The 20650-nt window shown below is 48.6% G+C and overlaps 3 protein-coding genes across 7 annotated transcripts in view; 1 reads left to right on the top strand and 2 right to left on the bottom strand.

Moving 5' to 3' along the window:
- The window catches only part of LOC121916135 (RNA-binding protein 4-like), a 21748-nt gene extending 7565 nt beyond the window's left edge, over nucleotides 1–14183 (top strand). The window contains exons 1-4 of one of the 5 annotated variants that reach the window (XR_006100804.1): nucleotides 7619–7832; nucleotides 9333–10338; nucleotides 12180–12267; nucleotides 13619–14183. Coding sequence is in view for 3 of the 5 variants with exons in the window: in XM_042440947.1 (XP_042296881.1) it covers nucleotides 9356–10315 (960 nt within the window). In the remaining 2 variants the exon portion in view is untranslated. Of the gene's footprint in view, nucleotides 1–7618; nucleotides 7833–9332; nucleotides 10339–12167; nucleotides 13044–13618 lie in introns of those variants that run through there. The other 4 variants (XR_006100803.1, XM_042440946.1, XM_042440945.1 and 1 more) reach the window with 4 other exon arrangements.
- On the bottom strand, nucleotides 1429–3949 carry LOC121915585. The gene is made up of 3 exons (XM_042439925.1): nucleotides 3701–3949; nucleotides 2412–2669; nucleotides 1429–1683 (listed from the first exon to the last, which is right to left on the bottom strand). The coding sequence occupies exons 1-3, from the start codon at nucleotides 3908–3910 to the stop codon at nucleotides 1429–1431; spliced, it is 723 nt and encodes a 240-aa protein (XP_042295859.1). The 5' UTR covers nucleotides 3911–3949.
- Nucleotides 14161–18668, bottom strand: SNX15 (sorting nexin 15). The gene is made up of 8 exons (XM_042440944.1): nucleotides 18477–18668; nucleotides 17511–17546; nucleotides 16640–16760; nucleotides 16391–16506; nucleotides 16009–16225; nucleotides 15748–15915; nucleotides 14748–14975; nucleotides 14161–14475 (listed from the first exon to the last, which is right to left on the bottom strand). Exons 1-8 carry the CDS (start codon nucleotides 18573–18575, stop codon nucleotides 14369–14371), a joined length of 1092 nt encoding a protein of 363 aa, XP_042296878.1. The 5' UTR covers nucleotides 18576–18668; the 3' UTR covers nucleotides 14161–14368.
- Between the last annotated feature and the right edge of the window lie 1982 nt (nucleotides 18669–20650).

Here is a 20650-nt window from a genome sequence, read left to right as displayed (position 1 = left end):
ACATTCCTGGGCCTTGCTTTGCCAACAGATGCAGAAATGACAAAATAATGTCATTATGTATGTGACGTATTCAGCCTCGTGGCATCAATGTTCTCTGTGGCATCAATGCTCTCTGGCAGAGGCGGCTCAGTATCACACAAAATGGCATTATTTTTGCAGTGCACAACCAGCCAATGTCATTTCTACATTTCTTAGCAAAGCGATGCCCGTTAATGCATATACTCTATTAATGCATATACACTTGTCCCTCTGTATTCGCTAGGGTTAGGGGCACAAGACCCCCATGAATATGGAAAAACCACAAATAACCAAAACACCATGTTTTTATTTGAGAGTACACCTCTAGGAATCTCTAGGTCCTCAACTCTATGGTCAACGTCCGACAGACACTGACCATAGAACTGTGCTGGAGGAGCTACAAAGGCTTAGTAGAGTGTCCTCTCTAGGAATCTCTAGGTCTTTCAATGCCACTTTTAGTTAAAGGTGACCATAGAGTTGCACTGGATGACCTAGAATCTCCTAGAGAGAACATATTAATCAAATCTGTGAATAAATCAAATCCGCAAATATCAAAGCTGCAAAGATGGAGGAATGAGTGTACTCCATTAATGGAGGCATACAGATAGATAGATAGATAGATAGATAGATAGATGATAGATAAATCCCAGGTTTCCATAGGATGGAGCCATGATGGTTAAAGCTACGCCAAACTGCTTTAAATCTGCAGTGTGGCAGCAGCCATACTTGCACTACACAAACGTCATATAGGATCTTGACAATTGTGTGTATATGGGGGGGGGGGGCAGGTGTGTATGTGTTTCGGTGCGGATCGCACAACAATTTGCATGTGCATGTGTGTTTTACACTGTGAGCCACCTTGGAGAGACGTCAGCCTTGCAAAGGCATCCAAGAAATGGGATTACTGTATGTACTCATGTATAAGTCTAGAAATTTAGGTCAAAAAACTGACCCAAAAAAACCTGAGTCGATTTACACACAGGTCAATGTAAGCACTGTATCTTAACTCTTATTTAAAAGGAAAGCATATTTCCTGGTGAAAAGCAAGGGTATAATCTGTCCCAGAAGCATTTATCCTCCGTATTCTCTCATCCGTACAGCTTTAAGACTAAGCACATAAGAGTGATGCCTGCTGGACTTTTGCAAGTTCTTTGACATCACTTTGCTTCACTCTTTTGATCCTTTGCTATATGCCTCTAAGTTTTACCCTCAACTTATCCATGGGTCCTAGCAAAATCCATAAATTTGGCCCCAAAACTTGCCCTCGACTTATACATGGGTTTGAGCATATACAGTAAATTGTCAAAAATATTTGTGCGCATAGATATCTCGTGTTGCGTGTATGGCAGCGGCTGCTGCAAAGCCTTTATTGGAAGTTTTCTTTCTCCTCCTGGCATTCTGGCCGCATGTTTAGCTCTGCTCTTGGACGGTGTAGACCACCACGTTGTCCTGGGCCACGGCGCCGCTAGCCCTCTCTCCAGCCGACTGGCCACTAGCCAGAGCCCTCTTATGCTGGTGGAGCACATGCAGTAGGACCACTACGTTCCTCTCCATCTTCTCCAGGAAGTCCCTATATTCCTCTCCAGTTTCTTGAGCGAAACTGTCCAGATGGGCTTCCATCACGCAGCCGCGGCAGGGAAGGTCCGGCGTGTGGACTATGGCCGCCTGGGTGGGAGAAAGCAACGCCAAACGGTTGTTTGGGGAAACAAAAGGGTGCCCTCTCAATGCATACCTAAATCCAGGGCCAAGTAAAATGGCGTCCCTTGTGCAAAATGGCAAGACCCAGGTTTGCTTGTGGCATGGAAATATCTGTGGATGGAAATATCCGTGGATACAAAGGGCCAGCTGTACATCTTGCTAATGAATAAAGGAGCTAAGTGCCCAGCGCATTTGTCTCTCACAGGCCTGGGTGAAATGGCATTAGGCGGCATTGGCAAGTAAAATATTACCTGCCCCATCTCTCCCTTCCAACATTGTTTTGCCACATGCATGCATGCGTATATGTATATGTGTATGTGTATATATACCTTCTTTTGTCTGCAGAGCTTGCACAAGTTATTTTTTTGTACTATAATCCCCTTTCTAGCGAGTGGCTGCTGGGTGTTGTAGTTCCCTGGTGAAAAGGATTTCTCAAGTTGATACACCCCAACTATTAGCATTCGCAATATTATGATTAGACACATTCCTTATCCCAGCTTTCTCTTCCAAACCTCGTCCTCTTTCTTTACCCCCTTTTCTAAACGCCTCTTCCAAATCTTTCTCCTCTCTCCATCCTTTACTCCTTTACCTCCCTCCTTTCTAAGCTAAGTCTTCCTTCATCCGTTCCATACTTCTTCTCCAGTCACTCACCCTTCGCGCCCTCGCAGGATTCAATACTGATTGAATATCATTACCTTATTCTTGTTCTTATCTTGGATGGTGTAGACCACCACGTTCTCAAAGGGGAGGCCATGCTGGGCCTCGCTGCTATCCAACTGGTCACTAGCCACGGCCCTCTTACACTGGATGACATTATGGAGTAGGATCACTAGGTCCCTCTCCAGTTTCTCCAGCAAATCACTAGGTCTGTCTCCAGTTTGTCCGGTGAAGTTGTCCAGGTTGCATTCGATAGCAAAGCTGCGGCCTGGAAAGTGAGGCGTCTGGACTATGACCTGGGTGGAAGAAAGCAAGGCTAAGCGGTTGTTTGGGGAAACAAGATGGTGCCCTCTAAATACAAGGGTTGGGGATCCAGGGTCCGAGAAAGAGGTCTTGCAACGCAATTTAGTTCAAAGATACAGTTGCGTTAGTCTGTAGGATCAGGATGTAGAGAGATCTGGTAGCACCTTTGAGACTCACTGAAAGAAAGAAGTTGGCAGCAGGAGCTTTCTTAGACTTAAGTCTGCTCCCTCTGATGCATTTGAATAATAATAATAATTAGAGAGATCTTATAGCACTTTTGAAACTCACTGAAAGAAAGAAGTTGGCGACATGAGCTTTCCTAGGCTTAAGTCTGCTTCCTCCGATGCATTTTGGTGCATTTCCAGATGCATTTAATGTATCTCCAAATGCCTCTGAGGAAGTAGCCTTAAGCCTAGGAAAGTCCATGCCGCCAACGTCTTCCTTTCAGCGAGTCTCAAAGGAGCTCCAAGATCTCTCCGCATACAAACACAATTTAATGCATCTGTTTGGGGCCAGCGTTTCAAGGCCTGACGGGGCCTTCTTGGTGGTTGCCCCTAAGCTCCAGAAAGTCCTCCCCAGTGCAACCAGAGCGGTCCTCTCCTTTGTGGTTGTCGACGATGTCAGCCTTCAAGTCATTTCCGACTTATAGCAACCCTCAGGTGAACCAGTCGTAGGTTTTTTCTCAAGGTGGTTTGCTCTGGAGGGGTTTTCCCTTTGCCTCCCTCTGAGGCTGAGAGCGTGTGGCTTGCCCAAGATCGTCAACCTGGGTTTCCAACTGGACCCCGGAGTTGCAGTTCAATGCTCAAGCCATGACACACATCTATGGAATGGATGTTACAGCATCGGATGGAGGTGCCCGCTTTGGATATATAGTATATGCATGAGTCTTAAACCCGCTGGGTGACCACATTCTCTCAGCCTCAGAGAAAGGCAAAGATGCAAACTCCTCTCTGAACAAATCTTTCCCAGAAAACCTTGTGCGCTGCCTTATGTTTCCAGGTCTCTGGCTCTGCCAGCCTCTCACCTTGGCTTTCCTCTGATCTTCTGGATGCCTTCTGTTCCAACAAGTCATGATACCCAGGAGATGCCCCAAGGCGTAACATCCCACCAGGCTCAGCCACCAGAGTCCTCTAATCTGGGCATACCCTCCGTCCAAGGGACCCGTGCCACCCTCCTCCTCCTGGAGCCAAAGCAGCCCAGTGCAAAGTGCCAAGCAGCCCAGGAAGAACCACATGATGGCAACCAGCTGCCTTCCCAACTGCTCTGAGCCACCACTGCTCTGAGCTGCCTGGACATCTGACCATTAGTGAGATCACAAAGCCCTGGGCTTCACACATCAAAGCCAGTGCTTCCCAACCTTTGGCCCTCCAGGGACTCCAGGGCCCATCATTCCTGACTTGCTGGGCACCATTGCACGATGCCAGGGGTAGCTGGGTCGGAGGGGATGTCCAGCAATGTACGACGTTCCTGATATTTGTGGCCGCTGTGGCAAAACGGCTACAAAATGGGGTCTGGAAACAAAGCCAAGGGTTGTACAAGTGGGACCTTGGATTGGATTCCAGGACTATGGAAACCTGGGATTTGTATCTATCGCTATCTATCTATCTATCTATCTATCTATCTGTATGCCCCCATTAATTAATTATACGCATTGCTGTGCTAACAAGTGTCGAAATAACACAGACCAGTTCTGCACTGCATTTGGTGAGATATTCAGCCACCTCCGCCAGGGAGCTTTGATGCCACAACAACCGAGGCTGGATAACTCACAAAATGACATTATTTTGCCATTGCTGCATCCGTTCACAAGCAAGGCCCAGGGGCACATAGGTAGATAGGCAGATCAATCCAGGGGTGCTCAAGGCCCATGAAACGCAACGACAGCATAAAACGGTGTCCCTTATGCAAAAGTGGCAAACCTCAGGTTTGCTTGTGGGATCTGTATTTATTTCTGGGTGTTTTCAAGCCACGGACAGTGGAATCTGTGGATAGAAATATTAGTGGATGCAAAGGGTGACTGTACATCTTGCAAATGAATAAAGGAACCGAGTGCCCAGCGCATTTGTCTGCCATAGGGCTGGGAGAGACGGCATTGGCCAATAAAATCTTCCCTATCCCATTTCTCCCTTCCGGCATCCAGCATTTGCCACAAGCGTGCATGCATCTCTCTCTCTCTCTCTCTCTCTCTCTCTCTCTCTCTCTCTCTCTGTGTGTGTGTGTGTGTGTGTGTGTGTGTGTGTGTGTGTACACGTCTATTGACAGCAGAGCTTGCAAAAGTTCCTTTTTTGGCCTTTCAGGCTAGCATTCCCCAACATTCGCCAAAGCTCTGACCCTGCTTTTGGCTTTCTGGCACCCATCCGCACCCCTCCTTTCCCATCTCTGTCCCGTGCTGCCCAACCTCCCATGCCACCCTCAGAGGTGCCCACGATGTGCATTGGTTGCACCCACGGAAGCACATGACCCGTCCACTCTCACACGCTCAGCCAGTTTTTATTCCCATCTGTCTTTCACTTCTGGTCTGATTCCTCTTCGATGATGTCGTACACGACCACATTGAAGGCCTTGTCGTTGCTGCCGTCCCCGTCGCACTGGCACTCGGGGGCTTTGCAGCTGCGGTGGCGGGCTGAGAGCGTCGACCTCTGCCTCCGCACCTCCGTCAGCATTTGCACCAGGTCCTGTTCCATCTTGGAGAAGGACTGCAAAATACGGCCTTCCAGGTCCGCCTCATTGCACAGTGGCACCTCCTGAGAAGGGAAAGAAAGGAGATGCTTGGTTTGGGGTGGCCAGGATGGGCAACCTGGAATTGACTGAAGGCCAGGTGGGCCATGTAAAGGAGGACTGGGGTTAGCCACAAAGGGTAGTGCCAGGTCAGCCATGTAAAACAGGACTGGGATTGGCCAGATGGACCATATAGGGTAGGACTAAGGGTGGGCCATGTAAAGTAGAACTGGAGTGGGCTCGGCGGGCCACATAAAGTAGGATTGGGCCAAGTGGTCTGCATAGAGTAGAATTAGAGTGGGCCACATAAAGTAGAAAGGGGGGAAACATCACTGGAATTCACCACCGCAGTTACGAATGCATAACCCTAGAGTGATCCTGGATGGGCATTGGTGCACTCTTTCCACGGCTTCACAGACCTAAGATGGGAGCCCTCCTTGAGTCCCCATCCGCCCACAGTGCCACCCCAGGGCCATCACCTCTGCTTCTTCCTTTTCCATAAGGACTGTCCTCCGCAACCACTTCAGCCCCAGCGCCACCAATGGAATCGCGGCGCAGGCAGCGGCCACTTTTTGCCAAGTCAGCCCTTCTGTGGCGTCGTCCGGTTTATTCATCTTGTAGCGCAGGGCACAGCATGCCTGGCACAACCAAAAAAGCTGCCACCATGTTAGGCCAGGCATGGTGAAGGCCTCCAAGGCAAGGTGGCTCACAGTCACTGGTGTCACAATTGGGGGCCGCCCCATTGGTCAGCGCAAGGCATGACCTAAGCTGACACTTGGGTGCCATGTCACTGGCATTATGTCACTTGAACCATGCCCAGAGTCCTTCCCTGATGAGAGATGCATGGCATTGCAGAACCATATAGTTGGAACCATAGAGTTGAAAGGGACCACAAGTCACCTAATATATATGTGTGTGTGTGTGAGAGAGAGAGACACACACACATTAAGCAAATATTTTGCAATGGTGTGGTTAATTTGTCACTTTTGTTGCATACCTCTATCTATCTATCTATCTATCTATCTATCTATCTATCTATCTGAGATATAAAATGAGAGAGAGACACACACATATTGCAAATATTTTGCAATGGTGTTAGTTAATTTGCAAATTTTGTTTCATACCTATCTATGTCTATATACTGTATCTATCTCTGTCTATGAGATTTGCATATACAGTACAGTACTGTATATGAAAGACACACCATGCAAATGTTTTGCAATGGTTCATATCTATATCTATAATATATATGTATATGATATATAGATATAGATATGAGGGAGACACAGACTGCAAATATTTTGCAATGGTGTTAATTAATTTGTAACTTCTGTTGCATACCTATCTATAGCTATATATATATATATATATATATATATATATATATGTATATGTATATGTATATGGTGTGTGTGTGTGTGTATATACAGTATAGAGAGAGAGAGAGAGAGAGAGAGAGAGTGTTTGTGAAACTACACATCCCAGGGTCCCATAGGATGGGGGGGGCATCAAAAGTGGGACCAAACTGATGCAAAGGGCAGTGTGGACAAAACAGCCCAAGACACCCCTCTTTGAGTCTTGGCCACTTGCATTGAGAAATCAAGGCAGCCTTGCAAACTCAGTGCATATTTCAGACTGTAGAAGCAATGCAGCTTGACATCCCTTTGGGTGCTGCAGCTCCCAACTATGGAATACTGGGATTTGTAGTTTTGCAAGGCCTTCAGTGTTCTCTACCCAAAGGGGTTGCTGCCAGCCTAGCAGAACTACAAATCCCAGGCTTTCTGCAAGATGCAGCCATAGGGAGGGTCAAAGCGTAGATGCAGCTGGAGGTTTGCACCCATGGAAGCCAACACGTGTCCTGGGGGCTCCCATTCACCCCCCCCCCAATATGAACCTGGGTCTCCATCCTAAGTGCACTCACTTTGGAGACAAGAAGAATGGGGGTCCTAAGGGGAGGGAGACAATGACCCCCTTTTCAGCCTTCCTCTTCCCTTCCTAATCCTCCCCCTTGGAGTGGGATGGGTCCTGCAGTCTTGGGCCAGGAGAAAATGCAAACTTGGGTGCATTCACACGTGCAAAAGGCGTGCAGGGGCACAAAACAGGGATGCGTGTCAGGGGCCCATGCAGAGGTGGGTCCCCTTGACTCCTTCTCCTTCCCTTCATTGGGAGATGTAGCACCAGAGCCAGGGGTGGGGGAGGGGGGTCTGTCACGTGATCCCAAAGAAGGCCATCATGGCGCAGTCCTAGGCAGCCTCGCCTGGATTGAGGCAAAGAGGGGGCCTTTTGCATTGCATCCAATTGCATTGCATCTTTCTTTTGCATTGCAATCTCCCATCTCTGCCCCTTTTGCACAGTTTTGCAAACATTGCAGTTCTGCAAAATTGGGCGAGATTTTGCCATTTAAAGAGGAGAGAAGCAGCCGGAGGGAACGTCTGTCGGTGAGTGCATGGGGGGGGGGGCCCTTCCCTCCCCCGGAAATGGGGGGGGGGTCCCCAGTGGTCCAAAACTCATCCTCTCCGCCTTTGCAATGGGTCACTTGCTTAGGCAATGCAAGGGGAAATGTGTGTGTGGGGGGGGCATGTAGGTGGGGCTTTTGGGGGGGGTCGTGCCTCTCTTGCCTTCCATTTTGGATGCCCCCGGCAGCACCCCAAAGCAGACCATCCCTTTACCCCCCACCGCCCCCATAAACACACATAAGAAAAGATCTGCATCTGCTGGAAAATGGTACCTGCCTTTAAAGGCATGCACCCATTGGTCCATCTGCACTGTCAAAATGATGCAGTTTGGCTCTTTTGAAGGGCTCCAGCCTATGCAACCTTGGGATCTGTAGTTTTGCAAGGCCTTTCGCCGTCGCTCTGCCCAAGAGCCCAAAACTATGCATCCCAAAACCATGTAGGACAGTGCCAAGCAGTGCCAGGCAGCCTAATTTCTATAGGGTCGATGTGCAAAAGAGTCAATGTGGATTTGTGGTTTGAGCACTGGACTGGGACTCTGGACACCAGGGTTCAAATCCCAGCTCAGCCATGACATCCATTGGTTGCCCTTGGGCAAGTCACACTCTCGGCCTCAAAGGCCAGCAATGGCAACCCCAGGATACCTTATGGTCACCGTAAGTTGGAAACAACTTGAAAACCCCGTAACAAGAGAAGATAATAATAACAATTATTATCATTATTATTATTATTTCTATCTCGCCTCTTCATTGAGATCGAGGCGGCTTACATCATAAAAACATATAACACAATAAAGTACAATAACAAATCCCATTATCTCCCTTCCAAAATGCGTCTCACCCGAATGGAGAAGACTTGGGACCAGGTGACTCCGGGTGTACTGTGGATGATGGGCTCCTCCAGTGGGTTTTTTATATGTTAACTGGGATAGGCTTCGGATCAGAGGATGCCGTCAAAAAGAGGACAGGCTTCTGTAAAAGAGGACACTTGGCCGCCATGCGAAGGCTAGGAAATGCAGAGGCGCAACAGAAATGCTAAGTGTGCATCAGAAGCACCCAATGCGCATCAGACATGCTTGATGTGCATTGGAGAATTATTATTATTATCATTTATTTATATAGCACCATTGATATGCATGAATAAAACATTAATAACTACTTCAGTGCAGAATATAGCTTCTTGGATGTAATATATTAAAATGCAATACGAGAATCCAATATAGAAGCCACCTCCACAGACATGGATGGATTGCCCAGTGTTTGCCCCAAATGCCCTGCCCTGGTTATGATTATTTTAATCTGATTTTAACTGTTTTATACTGTAAAATTATTATTATTATTATTATTAATGGGTCCTGGCACAAACTGGCACATTCTTCAGGTCCAAGATGCAATTGGGTGAGAAATGGGTGCTGGAAAGGAGTTGGTTGAGTCTGATTTTCTTGTTTTTCACCTCTTTTTTTCCTTCCCCTTTTCCGGGGCATAGGGGGAAGCCCCCCTGGGGTCACCATGGTGAAGATCTTTGTTGGGGGCCTGTCGCCTGTGGTCATGGCGGAGGAACTGCGCAAGCTCTTCGAGCAATACGGCCAGGTGAACGAGTGCGACATCCTGAAGAACTTCGCCTTCGTCCACATGGAGAAAGAGGACGAGGCCCACCAGGCCATCAGCGCCCTCCACAAGAGCGAGTTCTACGGCGCCCACCTGACGGTGGAGTACGCCACCTCCAAGATCCGCAACGCCACCAAGATCTACGTGGGCAACGTCTCCGCCAAGGCCACCACCTCCCAGATCCGGCAGCTTTTCGAGCGCTTCGGCAAAGTGGTGGAGTGCGACATCGTGAAGAACTACGCCTTTGTCCACATGGCCAAGGAGCGGGAGGCTATGGATGCCATCTTGAACCTGAACGACACGCCCTTGGAGGACCAGAAAATCTTTGTCACGCTCTCCAAGAGCAACAGCTCCCTCCGGGCCGCGAAGGGGGCAGCTGTGGCCACCCCAGCTCCCACGGCAGCCAGCTACTACTTCTCCCGCGGACGGATCGCCACGCCATCCCCGGCCTACACGCCCTACTGCCCTCGGGCTTGGTATGACAGAGAATACTGTGACCGGTACTCCTACGAGCTCTACGACCGCGCCCGGGCGGCCTACGACCGGGCATTGCCGCCTCCGCCTCCCCCGGCCGCTTATAGGGAGAGAAGCCCCGTGGGCAGACGGACTGCCACCCCTACAGCCGTTGTCGCCCAGTATGCTGACCCCTATGCGGCGGCTGCTGCGGCTGCAGCCGCTGCAGCTGCTACCGCCGCAGCCAACCAAACCTATAGCCAAGCCTACAGTCAGCCGGGTTATGCAGCTGCAGCTGCTGCGGCAGCCACATACTCCCAGTACAGCATAGGCACTGCCTACAATGTGGCAGAGTATTACGAGAGGTACGCAAGCGCCTACGCTGCCCAATATGCGCAGACGTTCTGAGTTGGCTGCAAACCTCTTCAGCAGTAAGTGTCAAGAGAGTGTTGGTTGCGTGGTGGCGTATATGTTTATGTGGGTTTTGGAAATGGCGAAGGGGTGAATACTCTGGAGAGGAGGGCTTCAGATGTATCAACTCTCTCTGCCGCACATTGCTGGGGGGGAAAGGACCCACTAAGAGTCAGTAGGTTGGGTCTCCGTTGTGTCCACACCTGTGTGCGTGCACACAAGGGCTGGGATCAGCTGCATGAACGGTTTACTTACGTCTCCGAAGTAGCTCACCTTCCCCAATCCTGTTTTTAGGCATGCTGCGAGTAATTGAGGTCTATTGATCGGGGTGAAGCATACAGTCCACTTTCTGTAGCCATGGATTCTGCGCCCATGCATTGAAAATATTTTTTAAGTACCATATATACTCAACTCAGTCAACCTCGTGTATTAGTATGCATTTAGTAGTAGTACATGAGTATATACAGTACAGTTGGCCCTTGTTATCCACTGGGGTTTGGTTCCAGGACCCCCCTGTGGATAACAGAATCTGTGGATGCTCGAGTCCTATTAAATATAATGGCACAGCATCCCAAGGTTTGCTATTTGGAATTTATACTTTTTTGGGGAATATTTTCAATTCACGGATAAGGAGGGCTGACTGTGTAAGTATACACTGGTCCCCCGGGTTACGAAATACCCAGGTTACGAAATTTTCGGGATACGAATAAATCCCATAGGGATTTATTGTTTCGGCTTATGAAGGTTTTTTCGGGTTACGAAAAAACCTCTGCGCTGTTTCAAATGGAGCCGCGGCGCAGCCGCGGCTTTTTCCCCATTAGCGCCTATGGGCTATTCGGCTTACGAAGTATCCCGGGTTACGAAAGCGGCGGCGGAACGAATTAATTTCGTAACCCGGGGTACCAGTGTATATGATTTTGCTGTTTGATATAAGGGACACCATTTTACCACACCGTTGTATATAATGGGTCTTGTGTGTCCGCAGATTTTGAAACCAAACCCCAGCGGATGCAAAGGGCTCAGTGTACTGATGCTTTCCATCTCTCTCCTACCAGCAATCCTCTGCGCAAGGAAGGATTGCAACTGCGGATCCTTCTTCCGATGGTCACTTCAGAAATTGTTGGAGTGGAAACCTATTTATTTATTGCTTTAGTATGCCGCACCCCGACCGGCAGGAAAACAGACCTCTGTTGCTCACAGCATCTGATGCCCAGCGAAGCAGGATTGGGGGTACTTGGGATGGTAGCGCCACAATTGTGAATATATAGGGACCATGAATACAAGTCAGCTATGGATGCACAACTTAAGTACCTGTGATAGTGAATTCCAGCTAAGATCCCAAATGGTATCTGTTCTCGCTTCTGTGCGTGCGTGTGCGTTTGTGTATATTGTGTATGTACTCACAAGGTGCTGTCTTTAGCCTGTTGGTATGTGTCTGTGTGCGTGTGTATATGTGTGCATATGTATATACTATGAAATTTACCCCAAAGTGGGCTTTGATCATTTTCGGTTTGTCTTTGAGTGGAACAAATGTTTGGCTGGTAAAAAATTAGTGTACGCCAACGGTTCCCAAATTCTGGCCTTCCAGGTGCTTCAGACTTTGGTTCCCAGAATCCCAGGCCGCTGGTCAAAATGGTTAAGGATTCTGGGAAAAGAAGTCCAAAACCACCCAGAGTTTGTACACCAAAAAAGGGACTCAACCTAGCTGTTGTCCAGTTAGTTTGGTAGCTCTGTGATCAAGCATGCGGATTTTGACGCGCATAAACAGAGAAATGCGCAAAGCCTTTAAAACTGCAGCGTGAAAGTGCGTGTATATGTGTCTTTAAAAGTGCACACTTAAATTGTGTAGATTTCTTTGCAGGATCCGTCCAGGCGGTGCCGCAATGGTGTCTCTGAGGCCGATCACACTCTTAACTTCCACTGACTTTTCACTCCAGCTCCTTTCCAAGGTTGGTGATGATGCCTTTTTTTGGGTTCGGCCACCCTTTCCCCCTTTCTCTCATCCCCTCGCCTTTCTCCTCCTTCCCTCTTGCCTTGGTTGTCGTCGTCGTTTCCCCATCTTTCCCATTCGGTCGTTGCCGTCAAACACAAACCTGCTTCGAAGAGCCTTCGCCTCGCCTCGCCATGCCACCCCTTCCTTGCAAACCCGTGGGACGGTCCGAAGACGGTTGCGCTCTCGTAGAAACGCGTCCGTTTTGTCCTCTTCCCCCCGAACTCTTTCCTTGCGCCAAGCCACACTACGCTCCGCCAGCCAATTCTTTGCTTGCTCCGTGTCGTCGTGTGCCAATCCCTCGCAGTGGGAGCCGTAACCGGAAAGCTTCCTTTGCTTTGCTGTATATTCCCTTGGTAATATTTCCTTTTTCTTTTTTAAAATTTCGCCTTTGTATAACTGGTTCAGAGTTTGGTCTCGTGGCGGCAACTTGTTCGCCGTTTTGTTTTATTTTTATAAATGTTGACAATTAAATGGCTTTCACAGAGAAACTCTCGCGTGCGTCTCGTCCTCAAAACCAGCGTCGCTTGAACTCTCGGATGCCCTCCCTTCCTTGCCCTGAACCGACTTCGCCTCCACCTTCTCTGCCCCTCTTTCTGCATGCGGAAAACTGACCACATCCGTTTGCTTCAAGATACCCGTCTCCTGACATTTTAGAGCGTGTTCCCGCCTCCGTTGGCTTTCTTTCTTCCCTCCGCTCTGTGAAAAACGCACTGTCTCCTCGCCTCTCGCTCGCTCGCTCTTTTCCTCTCTTTTTGGGCTTGCCTCCGTTACCTAGAAATCTTGAATTCCCCTGGATTCGTTGCATACAGCTTGCATTACTGAATCCGGTCCGGGACGTTTGCACAATCCCCGGAACCGATTTGGGGTTTTGCTCTGGTTTTTCTAGACAACCCGGAGCAAAACGTGGTGACGATGTCTGGTTCCCTTCCCAAGTGGTCCCTGTTGAGTTGCTCTGCGGGTTCAAGCCTTGTTTTGCAAGCGTGACTTGCACCCGCAGCAGGGATCATCCGACAAAAACCCACAGAAGGTAAGGGTTGGAATTTGGGGCCAGGGGCAGCCCAGAGTATCCCAGCAAATGCAGATGGGCCCTTTGTTTCGGCCACCGACCCTAATTCCATTCCTGGCTCAGAAGGTTTGGGCACTTTTGCAATAGCGAGTGCCGTGCAAATTGCAGATTTTCGGTCCCTTTTGCGGAGCTTTACTTGGGGATGGCTAGCGACGCACAACCCACGCCAGGCCTGTGACGCTTTGTAACCCTCTTTCTTCCCCTTTCCCCCCTTCCGCCGATTCTCTTTTTCTGTGGACAGCTGTTTCTGGAAGGAGGAAAAGGGGTTTTCGGATACCACCATGCAAAGGAGACAAAGCTGACCCGAAACAACGCAGTGCCATCATTGCAGCCCCTCTGCCGGCCGGTGGAAGAGACCACGGATCTACTCTGGGCGTCCTCCGGGAACAACCAACGTCTTTCCCCAATATCCCCCTTGTTTTTCTGGACTGTGGAAGATGGGACGAGAGAGTGGGCAAATTGTGACTCCGCTCTTCTCTTTTGTCACCACCGGTCCCCCAGTCTCCCAACGTTCGGACAATCTTTCACTCCCCAAACATGCCAAAAGCGCTTGCCAAATGCACAGAAACTCATACTTCTTCAAATACCTCCATTTTCCTTTGCGGTCCCTCTCAAAATGGTGACAGAGAGTAAAATGAAGTGACATCCTGGCGCCATTTTGAGAAGAACCATAGAGGAAAATGGAAAGTCCACCCTCCTCCAAGGCAGCAGCACCTTTGCACCGTCAGGCAGTTCAAACCCACAGACAAGCAAGGAAATAAATGCAAGGCATAAAGACCAATGCAGTGGAAAGGAGATTTACAAATGTGTATTTTAAAGGGTTAAGAGCAAATAGCTGGCAAAAGTGTGGACACAGGGGAGGACGATGGGAAGGCAATCCAGCCGGCCGAGACAAGGAAGGAAGGGTGGGTAAATGGAGGAAGGAGGAAGGGTTGCTCCATTTGGAGATGGCACAGACCCACAAGTGTGGTTGCGGGAGAGGACCCCCTGCTCACAACTGAAGATGCTTCAGGTGCTGTTGGAAAATTTCCTCCGCTCTCTGTAGGTACTCGGCCGTCTTTTTCTTAACTGCTTCCCGGCGAGCCATGTTTGGGTCCCCTGAAGGCAAAAAGGTATTACAAGCCCATGTTGTGACTTTGATTCCATCTATCCATCCATCCCTTTATTTATATCCAGCCTTTCACCCAAACTAGGATTCAAGGCAGATGACAAAAGAGACAGTTACAACAAACACACATAAAAGCTTCATGTAGTGATGCATTTGGAACATTTAGTAATAAATAAAGATGGGGGGAAATGCGGTGTCAAACTGCATTAATTCTGCAGTGTGGATGGGACGCCAGGAAGCCAAAGGAGCAACCCTTGCTTACCTTGCATTCCCTGGAGGAGTATGTCAACTCCGCTGCGGTAGCCACAGAAAGCCTCCTTGTAGTCCTGGGCTGCTTCGCTCTCCAAGGCTTTCCGGATGCGTTCGGTGGCCAGGCGAAGATACCCGCCGGGGTCCGAGTCAACCGTTTCCAGGGATGGTTCCGGTCCGTGATCCGAAACGGAAATGCCGGCCAGCTCTTCACAGTGAGAACGGGTGGCAACATCCAAGTCTAAGTGACAATGAAAAGAAGCCCAATGGGAAAACCACTGTTTCACGCTGGTGAAAAATAACTCCAGGGCCCTGTATGTCTGGGCCAAATAAAAAGTCCTATTATTATTATTATTAACAATTATTTATAGAGCGCTGTAAAGTTTTGCATAGCGCTTTACATAGCAAGGGTCAAATAAAATGAGGAAATAAAAACCTGCCAAGAGGTGTACAATCCAAAACAACCACAGCATGACATGATTAAAATATCTCCAAAATAATACTAACTGGTATACAATAAAAACAAAGTAAGCAATGGAACAAGAGTAGGGACTTTAAACATACGTGTGTGGGGGGGGTGTTACCATGAATAAATCGCCATGCAGACATCATAAGTTGTTTAAAAGGCGCAATCGGGGTTCAGGCCTGTGCGCTTTTCCCGTCAGTGAATCGTCACGGATGCGTCTTCCATGACCAAAGCGTCCTTGGAGCCGCCCTTTGGTAATAATGGGATCTTCCATTATGCACTCCATGACGCTTTGGTCATGGAAGAAGTGAGCGGGAACATGTCTATGACCATTCGCTGAGGGAAAAGCACATGGGCACATGAACCCCGATCATGCTTTTTTAATGTTTGCATGGCTATTTATTCACAGTAAGCCCTGCGTGTGGTAAAGTCCTATGTCAGGGCAGCTATGGGGGCAGAATACTCTGCGCCGATGCGGATACAGCCCAAGTTTCAGTGTGGGTTGTCGGCTTCCCGTATCTGGTGAGGTGGCAATCATGGTGCGTACCTTCCTTGGAGAAGGGGTCAAAGAGTGCCAGCTCCTGGACCGACAAGAGGCAGCGTGTGGGCGATCCCACCTCATGCTCCTCTTCTCCCTTCTCCTCTTCCCCGCCGAAGGCAAAGAGGGCATCGAAGGTTTCGTCGTCACACTTGGCGGGCAAAGAGGGATGCTCCCCTGTGACAGAGAGGGAGGTCAACGGGATTTTTCACATACACATACATCCCCTTGTTTTAAAACCCGAGCAACAGAAAGCTGTGGAAGCCATACCTCTCTCATCCGATTCGGGCAGTAGACCATCCCACTCCTGGCCCGCTGCCTCCATCATTTCAGTCTGGTCCTGCTTCATATCCAGGAACTCCTGCCCAGAGACAGACCCCAGAGCATCCTCGCCGGCTTCCACAGCTTCTGATGGAACGGGGAGCAAAGGCGGAGGCAGGGATGGCAGGTCAGCGTAGCTTTCCGAGGGTCTCCGTCCTTCCCCACCCTACAAGGAAGGAAGCCATAGCAGCATGAGAGATGCAGGTCGCATCTACATTGCAGAATTAATGCAGGTTGACACCACTTTAAGCATACTTTAAGTATGACCCAGCGCCTCTTCCCTCTGCACCTTTGCGCCACCACCATCCCACCACGTCCCCAAACCAAATACCCGAAAGAATTCCTTAAGCTGAGGACTGTTGTTCAGAGCAGGAATGTGCACCGTGAAGCGTAGCATGACCTCCGCGGCTTTGCGCCGCTCCTCGATCACCTCAGGTTCGAAGCGGCCTGCCGAGAAATAAAAACACCAGGCACATGTCAAACTGCGCATGGAGGCGCTTCAGCCCTAGAGGTGCCTTCCAATGCTATGATTTTGGAGCAATGGCACCACAAGGCACCCGACCCCAATGGCACCCCTCACCAAAGACTTGGGCCTTCGGGAAGGAAGGGAATTCCTCCATGCGTCGGAAGAGGTTCCGGTGTGTGTAAGCCAGGTCCGAATGCAGCTTCTTGAAGTCGCTGTAGCGTTTCCAAACCACGAGCTGCAGGCGGAAAAAGAGGCGAGAGAGTAAAGGTATAGTAAGGGTCCATAGCTGGGGGTCCCTTTCAACATAACAAGAGCAAAAGGACCCCTAAACACAGCAGGGATGGATCCCCGTCCTTTGAAAGCTGCCCACTCCCAGCCTACAAATCTGGACTACTTCTCCCAGGACTGAGTCAGGCTGCATCTACACTGCAGATATAATGCAGTTTGACACCGCTTTTACTGCCCTGGCTCCATGCTATGGAACTCTGGGACTTTGGTATCCGCTGGGGTTTGGTTCCAGGATTCCCCATGGATGCTCAGGTTCCAATATATAAAATGGGATATTATGATTATTAATATGATTATCATTGTTATTACAGTGGGGCCCCGGTATCCGCTTGGGTTTGGTTCCAGGACATCTGTGGATACCAAAATCTGTGGATGCTCAAGTCCCATTATATATAATGGTGTGGTATTATTATTATTATTATTATTATTAAATATCTTGCAACGCTCCGAATTCCAGAATTAAATGAAAGTGGCGCCAAAGTGCATTAATTCCGCAGTGCAGACGCAGCTGTTGATGGGGACCACAGGAAGCTGGCACAATGTCTGCCCCTCCAGGTTGGACTGCAATAGTCTTGCCATTGACTGCACTGGCTGGGGATGATGGGAGTTGTAGTCCAGGAATATGTGGAAGGCCCTACATTGCTCCTTGCCCTCAAGGCATGCCACATCATTGTCCCATCTTCCTTCCAAGCCATACCTCCTTGACATCTTCCGGGTTCGCCTTGGAGACAAACTGCAAAGGAAGAAGGAAATGGGAAATGTTACAAAAATGAGATTTCCCCCACAAATAACCCCATACAAATCCATTTGTTGCAATGTATTTTAATGTAGTCAGGATGTGTATAATCACATGCTCCATTAACCCAGCACTGCCACATCCCTGGGACTCTGCACATGCCCAGAGGCACCCATTTGATTCCCACTGACTGACATCCTTTGCAAACTCATTTCCACTCACTGTACCACATGCCATCAGGTCTCTCTGCACATGCCCAGAGGCATGCGCTCCTTTCTTTGCATTGGCACTTTCCATAAACCCTTCGCCACAATCATCCCCATCCCATACGTTTGGGACTCTGCACATGCCCAGAGGCACAGCTTCGTCCATGCTTATCCACATGCTCTGCCAACCCACCATTGTTACCTCTCTCCCATTTTGCTGGGTCCACTCTGCACATGCCTAGAGACACCAGTTTGCTTCCCTTATTATTGGCTAGCTTCACAGACCCACTGCCACTCATTTAATCTCATATGGCTAGGACTCTGCACATGCTCAGAGGCATGGGTTTAGATCTGCTAACGCACTCCATTAATCAACTGCTATGACCTCTCTCCTTATTCTTTATGCTTATTCACAACCTCCATTAATCAATTGTTTTGACCCCTCTCTCTCTATTCTTTACTCTTGGGACTCTGCACATGCCTAGAGGCACTGGTGTGTCTCTGCTTCTTCAGTCTCCATTACTCAATTGCTGTGACCTCTCTTCTCTATTCTTTATGGTAGGGACTCTGCACATGCTCAGAGGCACTGGTGCATCTGTGCTTATTCACAATCCCCATTAAACAATTGCAATCTTTATCCTTTTACCCTTGGGACTCTGCACATGCCCAGAGGCACCTCTGCTGGTTCCATTGCAAGCCCCTCCAGCCCTCCCTTGCTGACCTTTGCAGTGACTTTGTACTCGGTGTGTCCCTTGGGGTGGCTGCGGGGCTCAGTCACGGAGTAGTAGCGCTGGTATTCCTCCTTGGTGCGGCGGGACATCCCCGGCCCTTTTAGCAGGCGCGGCCCCTTTAAATCCGGGGCCAGGGAACCAGGAGCGTCTGACTCCCAGGCTTCGTCGCCCACGGCGCATGTGCCACGCTCCTCGCTGCTTGCTTCGCCTCCCAGAGTCAGGGAGCGTCTGCAAAGTGCAAGCCCCGGAGTTTGGGAGGAGTAAGGGCTCCTCTGCAAAGTGCACACTTCTCATTGCAAATATATATACATACACACACACATTGTATATACATATATGTCTGTCTGTCTGCCTCTTCAAGTAGTTTCTCCAACTTATAGCAACCTTATCCCAGGGTGTGTGTGTGTGTGTGTGTATACTGTATATTTATCACAGTATATATATCTATATCTTATATATATAAAAATTAAAAAAAGATATATATATATATATATATATATATATATATAGAGAGAGAGAGAGAGAGAGAGAGAGAGAGAGTATATCTGTATATTTATAGCATATTAATAAAAATAATGTTAATAATTGTGTGTGTGTGTATATATATATATATATATGTATACGTATATGTATATTTATCAGTGTATATACATATTTTATAGGCTATATAAATTATTAAAAGAATAATATATTATTATTATTATTATTATTTTCCGGCGTCTAAGACGACCCCATCCTTTCCAGAGCTTGGGATATACTTGCCGTATAAGACTACTTCTACCCCTCTTCCAAGGCACGCCAAATACACCTTTTAAAACCATCAGATGTGGTTTCAGTCTGGTCATTTCCATTGCAATGCGTTATGCGTATGGCATGCAGGTACTTAGCAGGAAAGCTTGTTGTATGCCAAGCCTGCTTGGATGGGTCAGCTCTCCCTGCTGCTGCTGCTGCTGCTGCTGCCCAGCCCTCCCTGCCTCCAAGACTCTCAGAGCGGTCGCACCCTTGCTCTGCCCTTCACTTGCACCTTCCCACCAGGGAGGCACCCCTCACACCATCATCGGGACCACATTCAGTCACTTCTTCCCATGAACCCTGGTGAATGGATTTTCTTCTACCGTACTTGTACAGTGCCACCCTTGCTGCTTTCATACGGTCGCTCGCCGCATAGGGGGGGGGGGGGGTGGGCCCTTTTTTGCCCCCCCCCCCCCCAAATATGCGGCGACTGCAGATTCTCCAGTCCGGCTCCGAAGATTCAGCACTTGCCCTATAAGACAACACCCGACTTTGGGAAGATTTTCCTGGGTTAAAAAGTAGTCTTATACGGCAGAAAATACTCTCTCTGTGTGTGTGTATATATATATATCACAGTGTATATCTGTACATTTGCAGATATATATATATATTGAAGCCAACTCCATCCTAGACCCCTTCCAATCTGGCTTCCGCCCACTTACTTATGTAAGTAATGGCCCCTCCTTACTTATCTGACCTTCTTTCTCCTTACATTCCTACTCGCACCCTCCGCTCTGGTAGTCAGGGTCTCCTGTCACAATGTAGGACTACCACTGCCCCCTCCCAAATTCGTCCCTTCTCGCTTGCTGCCCCTTACTCCTGGAACCTTCTTCCCCCACATGCACACCTCATCACTTCTCTGCCCAGTTTCAAAACTGAATTAAAGACTATATTGTTTAGAGAAGCATTCCCAGAGGTGAGCCCCTCTCTGACCCAGGAAGCCTCCTTCTAACCATCCATCAAGAAGCCAAGCCCTTCCTCCAGTCCATCTGCCTTGGTCCAGGCCTCGGAGGTGGAGAAGATCTGCTGGACCTGATCCTATTCCCCACCACCACTCCCCTCTCCTTTTGTGTCGTGTCTTTTAGATTGTAAGCCTGAGGGCAGGGAACCGTCTGACTAAAAAATTGATGTACAGCGCTGTGTAAACTTACAGCGCTTTATAAATAAAGGTTAATAATAATAATAATAATATCTCACACTGTGTATACATGCATTTTATAGCCTATATATTATTATTAACAACAATAATGATATAATAAATGTAAATGCACAGCAGAACAAATATCCTGGATTTGTATAATCTGTATGTTTTATAGATATACAGTACAGATATATATACACACACAAATATATATACACATACACACACATG

Source organism: Sceloporus undulatus, chromosome 9 (genome assembly GCF_019175285.1).
Source record: "Sceloporus undulatus isolate JIND9_A2432 ecotype Alabama chromosome 9, SceUnd_v1.1, whole genome shotgun sequence".
Classification (NCBI taxonomy): domain Eukaryota; kingdom Metazoa; phylum Chordata; class Lepidosauria; order Squamata; family Phrynosomatidae; genus Sceloporus; species Sceloporus undulatus.
The sequence above is the reverse complement of the archived record's forward strand: the minus strand, read 5'-3'. Positions and strand labels throughout refer to the sequence as shown.